This window comes from Trichomycterus rosablanca, chromosome 27 (assembly GCF_030014385.1).
Source record: "Trichomycterus rosablanca isolate fTriRos1 chromosome 27, fTriRos1.hap1, whole genome shotgun sequence".
Taxonomy (NCBI): domain Eukaryota; kingdom Metazoa; phylum Chordata; class Actinopteri; order Siluriformes; family Trichomycteridae; genus Trichomycterus; species Trichomycterus rosablanca.
In genome coordinates this window covers 8,941,240-8,949,397 of record NC_086014.1, presented here as the reverse complement: position 1 = coordinate 8,949,397, position 8,158 = coordinate 8,941,240, and the positions used below count along the sequence as shown (strand labels likewise).

The following is an 8,158-nucleotide window of genomic DNA, read 5'->3' as shown; positions in this document are numbered from 1 at the left end:
TTCAATGTATGTACATGTATTTACTTATAACCGAAGTATTTTGAGCATTTTGAACTGGCCAGCACTTTCTCCGGTCATATGGAGAGGGACGATGATCTTCAGGACAGGTGCATTTGTAGCCACCCTGATAGTTTACGCAGATGTGCAAGCAGCCCCCATTCCTTACCACACATTCATCAATATCTAAAAAAAAAAAGCAAACAAATGTAAACGTTTAAACCATAGAACAGAAATCCCGAGACAAAGTGCGTGTCCAAAAACACAGAAACAAAACTACGTACCCTTGCAGAGGTATTTATTAGGATGCAGAATGAATCCCCGGGGACAGATGCAGTGGTGGGTGCCTGGCAGGTTAACACACCTCCATGCACATCTGTGCTGCTGATCCTGTTTCCTTTCTGTCATTTCCATACATTCATCAATATCTAAAAGAGATGTAACCACTTAAATGCCACATTGACCGCAGTATCGCCTAATTTTAATATGCAATATATAACTGTAACTGTGCAATATATAACTGTAACTGTGACTGTACACACACTGCAATATATAACTATAACTGTGCAATATATAACATTAACTGTGACTGTACAAACAGACAGTGCAATATATAACTTTAACTGTGACTGTACAAACAGACAGTGCAATATATAACTTTAACTGTGACTGTACACACACACATGGTTAACTACATAACTGTACACTGTGCAATATATAACTGTAACTGTGACTGTGCACACATTATGCAATATAACTGTGACTGTACACACACAGTGCAATATATAACTTGAACTGTGACTGCACACACACATTGTGCAATATATAACTGTGACTATGCAATATATAACTGTAACTGTGACTGTACACACACAGTGCAATATATAACTTTATCTGTGACTGCACACACACATTGTGCAATATATAACTGTAACTGTGCAATATATAACTTTAACTGTGTACACACACTGGCAACTGTAACTGTGCAGTATAAAACTGTGACTGTACACACACAGTGCAATATATAACTAACTGTGACTACACACACTGTTAAATATATAACTAAACACTGTGCAATATATAACTGTAACTGTGTCTGTGCACACACACATTGTGCAATAGATAACTTTAACTGTGACTGTACACACACACACTGTTAAATATATAACCGAACACTGTGCAATATACAGTATAACACACACACATTGTGCAATAGATAACTGTAACAGTAACAGTAACAGTATACAGGTGTATTGACAGTGTCCTATGCAAGCTTATTAAATTATAAATACCCACCAACGCAATGCGGTGTAGTTGAATTTCCTTCTGGTGCATCGTACCGTTTGTGGTACCCTGGTGGACACTCTGGAACACAGGCCCTCCCATCGCCACCCAACTGGAACCCATTTGAACAGGTACAGTAAAAAGAGCCTGGTGTGTTCACACACGTGTGCGCACATGGTTCACGCCGCCCATCTTCCATACATTCATCTACGTCTAAAAACACAAAAGAAAAAAAACATTGGGATTATTCCAAGACACCCACAATTGCATTGATATTCAAATCAGCCAACCTGTACAGTGTCCAGTGGTGATGTTGACAGTGTAGCCTGAAGGACAGCGACAGTGGAAACTACCCGGCGTGTTAATGCAGCCAAACGCACAGTGGACGCTGATGGTGGGCAGAAGACACTCATCCACATCTGGAAAAAGAGAAGCAGTTATACACCTTCCAGCTGGTCATATGGCCACAGCCCAAAGTCATAGACGACTGCTCTACAAAGGGGTACACATACGCCCACTAAATCCAGTCAAGCATTGTATGAACCTCTCAGCCGATCTAAGGTTGTTATTAGTGTCCCAATTTACCATCTTATACCAGCTATTTTTGGCATATGATGTGGCATTTCTCTAATCACAGACCATCAAACTGTTTTTTATTATAATTTTTAATTTTATTAGTATTTTAACGTTATGTTTTACACACTTTTGGTTACTTTCATGACAGGACAGGTTTGTTTGTTTGTTTATTAGGATTTTAACGTCATGTTTTACACATTCATGACAGGAACGGTAGTTCAATCCCCAGTTCGATACCCACTTAGCCGCCGTGCCGCCCCCGACAGGACAGGTAGTTACTCGCTCACCAGCGCCGAGATTCTGAACTGGACGGTTAGAAACTCTGCGTTTCCACCGGTTGGCTGGCCGCCATCCAGCGGGCATAATCGGCAGTGCCTGCAGCAGACACGGTTCTGCTAAGGCGGGATGACTGGACTGTGTGGGTGGGGTCTTCAAACGCTATGTAAGAACTAGGGCTGGCTCGATACCACTTTTTTTTATCTCCGATACCACAAATTGAGTATCTGCCGATACCAGTACCATTCCGATACCGTCATTTCTCCTCTCAAACAACTAAGCAGTAATAACACGTCTCAATGCACCCTGGTAAAACTAGCTATCTAAATAACAATGCTCAGACTGTGAGCATTAATGATGTTAATGATGTTATCAAGCTTGAATTACATATATATTGTCTGGCCCTTTAAGAATGTTAAGTGTACAATGCTAGGGCATAGGGAGCGAGTGTGTAGGGAAGAGATTAGAAAATGATAGTCTCCGGCTGTGCTGTGCTGTTCTGTGTTTGCAGTGAGCGTTTGTGACATTAAAGTAGCTTTCACGTGAAACCCCACTTGAATGTTTGGACATCATCAATTATCGGATCGGATTACACGTTTTTTTCATTCCGATATCTGATCCAGTGATTTCGGCCAGTATCGGACCGATACCGGTACAGAGTATCGGATCGGTGCTAGCCCCAGTAAGGATCCCGAGTGGCAGTTTTAAAGGTGCCTGTGCAGAGCGCATGGGTGAAAAAGGGTTCCGCTAAGGGCTGTGCGCGGGTCGGAGGAGGCGTGGTCAGCAATATACCCACCTCGAACGCAATCAGGGATCCCTCAGCAGCAGAGGACAAATTGACTACACTAAATTGGGAGAAATGCATAAATAAAATAGAAAAAAACACAGTCACGGACAATTTTGTATCTCCAATTCACCTCACTTGCATGTCTTTGGACTGTTGCATCTCAAATTGGTTCCATGATAATAATAATAAAGTTTATTGACTTTCAATTGCCTCCCTAGTCATCAGATCTGAAGATTTACGGTATGAATTTGGAGCGGACGAATATGTAGCGACTGTTTGATGATTCCTCCTTGGAATCCATGCCACAAAGAACCAGGATGGGTATGATATGTTTGGTATGGTGTTCCTACTGTTCATTTAAATGTACCCGTCACATGGCATCTACTTTGTATAATAGAAGCAATTTATAATCACAGAATATTTAATGGAATCAATTCATTTATTAGGTTTTACCACCGCTTTGTCCTATTCAGGGTCGCTGTGGGTCCATTTCATTTGGAGAAAAGCAGGAAACACCCCTGACAGGTCACCACTCCATCACAGGGCACACACACACTTGTTGCTGTGAGGTGACAGTGCTACCCATTGAGCCAACTTTTTTTGCCTATCAGTTAGTTACACAGTTCTTACCCACAGTTACAATGATCTAACTTAAATGATGAGTCTTAATTAACTTGAATTTGCACTACAGTCTCAAAGATTGGTACACTCACTTACTTTCTTAACCGCTTATCCAATCAGGGTCGCTGGGGGGTGCTGGAGCCTATCCCAGCTTTTCAATGGGTGCAAGGCACACAATAACACCCTGGACGGGTCGCCAGTCCATCGCAGGGCAGACACACATACACACACACACACTTATACACACACTCATTCACCTATAGGGCAATTCAGTGTCTCCAATTTACCTGACTGCATGTTTTTGGACTTTGAGAGGACGCAGACACGGGGACACACATGCAAACTCCACACAGAAAGGACCCGGACCATCCCGCCTGGGAATCAAACCCAGGACCTTCCCGCTGTGAGATGACGGTGCTACCCACTTAGCCACCGTGCCGCCCAAGATTGGTACAATAACGCAGAAATGTGTTGTAAATAAATACAGTAGTACCCTGAAACTCGACATCAATTGGTTCTGGGAGTGGCGTTGAGTTTCAAGGTATTTTTTTCCCATAAGGATAAATGGGAAACCTGTTAATGCGTTCCATGGTCCCGTGGAACTGCATATATTTTAGGCTAATGCGAAATAATGGGATTGTTGTTGACACTTATACACTGAAAATAACATAAATATAATATCTAGCCTCTGTGTGCTCCCAGACCTCATGTTTACGTGCCCCGCCCCTCTCTCCAGGAGCACATGTTGGAGAAATGTTTGTTTTCAGGGGCAAGATAACGCCCCCTCACTGTGATTGGTCCCCTGCTGATTAGCCACAGCTGAACCTCGTTTGAGGTAATAAGCCCATGGCATTTAAGAGGGGAGTTTGGGATCAGTCAAGGGGGAGACTATTTTGGATTTTGATTAACTATTGAATTTACCTGTGACTCTGTTGGGTCGGGTCCTTGCTCTTTGTTTTAGTCATGTTCTTGTTAGTTAGTGTTAGCTTAGCTTAGGAGCAAATTAGCATTAGCATAACCTAGCACTGTTTGTGAGTTAAGATTAGTGTAGCATTTAGCTTATCATATAAGCTAAATACCCTTGTTAAAACACATCTCTGCGTGTGTGTCCGCCTCTCTTGTCTTGTCACTGACATGGTGGTGGTGGTGTGTCAGTGTGTTTTGTGCTGGTATGAGTGGATCAGACACAGCAGCGCTGCTGGAGTTTTTAAATACCGTGTCCACTCACTGTCCACTCTATTAGACACTCCTACCTAGTTGGTCCACCTTGTAGATGTAAAGTCAGAGACGGTCGCTCATCTATTGCTGCTGTTTGAGTTGGTCATCTTCTAGATGCTGCCCATGGGGCGCTGTTGGCTGGATATTTTTGGTTGGTGGACTATTCTCAGTCCAGCAGTGACAGTGAGGTGTTTAAAAACTCCATCAGAGCTGCTGTGTCTGATCCACTCATCCCAGCACAACACACACTAACACACCACCACCATGTCATTGTCACTGCAGTGCTGAGAATGATCCACCACCTAAATAATACCTGCTCTGTAGTGGTCCTGGGAGAGTCCTGACCATTGAAGAACAGCATGAAAGGGGGCTAACAAAGCATGCAGAGAAATAGACGGACTACATTCAGTAATTGTAGAACTACAAAGTGCTTCTATATGGTAAGTGGAGCTGATAAAATGGACAGTGAGTGTTATAATGTTATGGCTGATCGGTGTTTACTGTAATGAAACAAAGTTAATCTAGAAACCTCTCATCCTGGACCAAACATGCACAGTCCCTGTTTTAACCATCAGACATATTTCACTGGAAACCCCACTCTCACCCACCCCGGACAGGATGTAGCGGATGTGCTGGGAGTAAGAACTCACCAGTACAGGATACGCCATCTGCTGAGAGCTGAAAACCAGGGGTACATCTGCACCTGTATGAACCGAAGGTGTTTTCACAGACCTGCTGGCACCCGTGCAGACCTTCAGCACACTCGTTCAGATCTACACATTCATAAACACATACACAGATATGATATTTCATGTTTTGCCTGGTCAACTTCATTTCATTTATTAATAAACATCCATTCCTGCATTTCAGGCCTGCAAAACACATTCCAAAAAAGTTGGGACTGTAAAGCATTTACCACTTTGTAGTGTTGCTATTCCTGTTCACCACACTTAAAAGACGTTTTGGAACTGAGGATACACATTTTCTATTGGGGACAGGTCAGGACTGCAGGCAGGCCAGTCCAGTACCCGTACCCTCTTCTTCCGCAGCCATGCTTTTGTAATGTGTGCAGCATGAAAAATGCATGGACGTCCCTGGAAAAGATGACGTCTTGAAGGCAGCACATGTTGTTCTAAGATCTCGATGTACTTTTCTGCATTAATGCTGCATCACAGAAGTGAGATTTACCTTTGCCAAGGGCACTGACACAGCCCCATACCATGACAGACTTGTTCCTGATAACAGTCTGGATGGTCCTTTTCGTCTTTGGTCCGGAGCACACGGCGTCCATATTTTAAAAAAAAAAAACACCGGTGTGTGATGGTCCATCCTAGATGCCTCCGAGCCCAGAGAAGTCGACGCCGCTTCTGGACATGGTTAACATCAGGCTTCTTTTTGCACAGTAAAGATTTAAGTGGCATTTGGGCATGTAACTCTGTATTGTAGTGCTTGACGAAGGTTTGCTAAAGTAATCCCTCACCCATGTGGTTATATCAGCTATTGTTGATTGGCGGTTCTTGATGCAGTGCCGTCTGAGGGATCGAAGATCACGGGCGTTGCTCCCTCGAACCTTTATGCACTGAAATTCCTCCAATTCCTTGAAACATTTAATAATATTATGCACTGTAGAGGGAGGGATATGCAAATCCCATTCAATCTTTCTTTGAGGTACATTGTTTTTAAACATTTCTATAGATCCTCTATAGAGCCTTTCCTGGATGCTGCTTTGGTACCAAACCATGATTACAATCACCTGTTTGGAATCACATCATTATTTAGTTTTTTCACCTCATTACTAGCCCTAAATTGCACCCGTCCCAACTTTTTTTGGAATGTGTTGCAGGCCTGAAAGGTTCACACTGTCTGCAATTAATAAAAAGTCAAAGTAAATGTAAGGAACACTGCATTCTTATTTTATTTGCATTGTCCACACTACAACTTTTGGGGTTAGTACATTCATTGGTGTACTACGAAGCTGGTTTGTTTAGAGTCCAACCAAGTCTACTTACTGGTCATGACATGAGTTTCAATGGTTTAAGTGGAAATCTTGGACCTGTAATTTAGTTGACGCTTGTCTTTAAAGCATGTTGCGTACCTGTTGTGGCTTGCCCACGTGTCACGGGTCGTAAGTGCATCAGTTATGAGGCCACCTGAGCGGCGACTCTGTATATTTTTTTAACTGTACGTCTCACCTCGACAGGTCCTCCGGTCCTCTAGCAGCAGGAATCCTGGCTTGCAGAGGCACTCGGCCTGGTCTTGCTCGTTTACCTGGCACACCTGAGAACAGCCACCGTGGTTCAGAGAGCATGGAGTAAGTTCTGCAATTATCAAAACACCCACATCATACCAGTAAAAACACTGCTTTACATGTAAAATCTACTAAATCAGAAAAAGTTGGGACAGTATGGAAAATGCAAATAAATAGTGCCTAATATCATTAAACAATTCAAGGAATCAGGAGGAATTTCAGTGCGTAAAGGCCAAGGGCGCAAGTTTAAGCTAAACGCCCGTGATCTTCGATCCCTCAGACGGCCCTGCATCCAGAACCGCCACTCAACAATAGCTGATATAACCACATGGGTGAGGGATTACTTTGGCAAACCTTTGTCACTTTACTGTGCAAAAAAGAAGCCTTATGTTAACCATGTCCAGAAGCGGCGTCGACTTCTCTGGGCTCGGAGGCATCTAGGATGGACCACCACACAGTGGAAACGTGTATTGTGGTCAGATGAATCGGCATTCCAGGTCTTTTTTGGAAACCGTGTGCTCCGAACCAAAGACAAGTCCAAAAGCCAGGGTCTGTCATGGCATGGGGTGTGTCAGTGCCCTTGGCAAAGGTCATTTACACTTCTGTGATGGCAGCATTAATGCAGAAAAGTACATTGAGATCTTAGAGCAACATGTGCTGCCTTCAAGACGTCATCTTTTCCAGGGACGTCCATGCATTTTTCATGCTGCACACATTACAAAAGCATGGCTGCGGAAGAAGAGGGTACGGGTACTGGACTGGCGTGCCTGCTGTCCTGACCTGTCCCCAATAGAGAATGTGTGCACATCTTAAGACGAGTTTGCAAGAAGAATGGGACAAAGTAAAACCTGAAACACTAAATCACTTGGTATCCTCGGTGCCAAAACGTCTTTTAAGTGTGGTGAAAAGTGGTAAATGCTTTCTTGTCCCAAATTTTTTGGAATGTGTTGCAAGCCTGAAATGCAGGAATGGATGTTTATTAATAAATGAAATGAAGTTGAGCAGACAAAACATGAAATATCTCATGAAACAATCCCGTCAAAGTAAATGTAAGAAACCCTGTGTTTTTTATTATTTGCATTTCCATGCTGTCCCATTTTTTCTGATTTGGGGTTGTACAATGAATCTACCAGACACAAAGAAAGGGTGCA

The 8,158-nt window shown here is 43.1% G+C and overlaps 1 protein-coding gene across 1 annotated transcript; it reads right to left on the bottom strand.

The window, feature by feature from the left end:
- Positions 1 to 6,972, bottom strand: si:dkey-163f14.6 (fibulin-1). The gene is made up of 6 exons (XM_062989942.1): positions 6,952 to 6,972; positions 5,410 to 5,532; positions 1,572 to 1,700; positions 1,294 to 1,494; positions 282 to 425; positions 1 to 183 (listed from the first exon to the last, which is right to left on the bottom strand). The coding sequence occupies exons 4-6, from the start codon at positions 1,478 to 1,480 to the stop codon at positions 2 to 4; spliced, it is 513 nt and encodes a 170-aa protein (XP_062846012.1). The 5' UTR covers positions 1,481 to 1,494; positions 1,572 to 1,700; positions 5,410 to 5,532; positions 6,952 to 6,972; the 3' UTR covers position 1.
- Between the last annotated feature and the right edge of the window lie 1,186 nt (positions 6,973 to 8,158).

Bases quoted from the DNA above. Each gene is read 5' to 3' on its own strand.
- si:dkey-163f14.6 (XM_062989942.1), bottom strand. From the start codon at position 1,480: ATGGAAGATGGGCGGCGTGAACCATGTGCGCACACGTGTGTGAACACA. The intron at 426-1,293 runs GTGGGTATTTAT...CATCTCTTTTAG, and splicing joins AACTACACCGCATTGCGTTG to ATATTGATGAATGTATGGAA. The intron at 184-281 runs GTACGTAGTTTT...TTTTTTTTTTAG, and splicing joins TAATAAATACCTCTGCAAGG to ATATTGATGAATGTGTGGTA.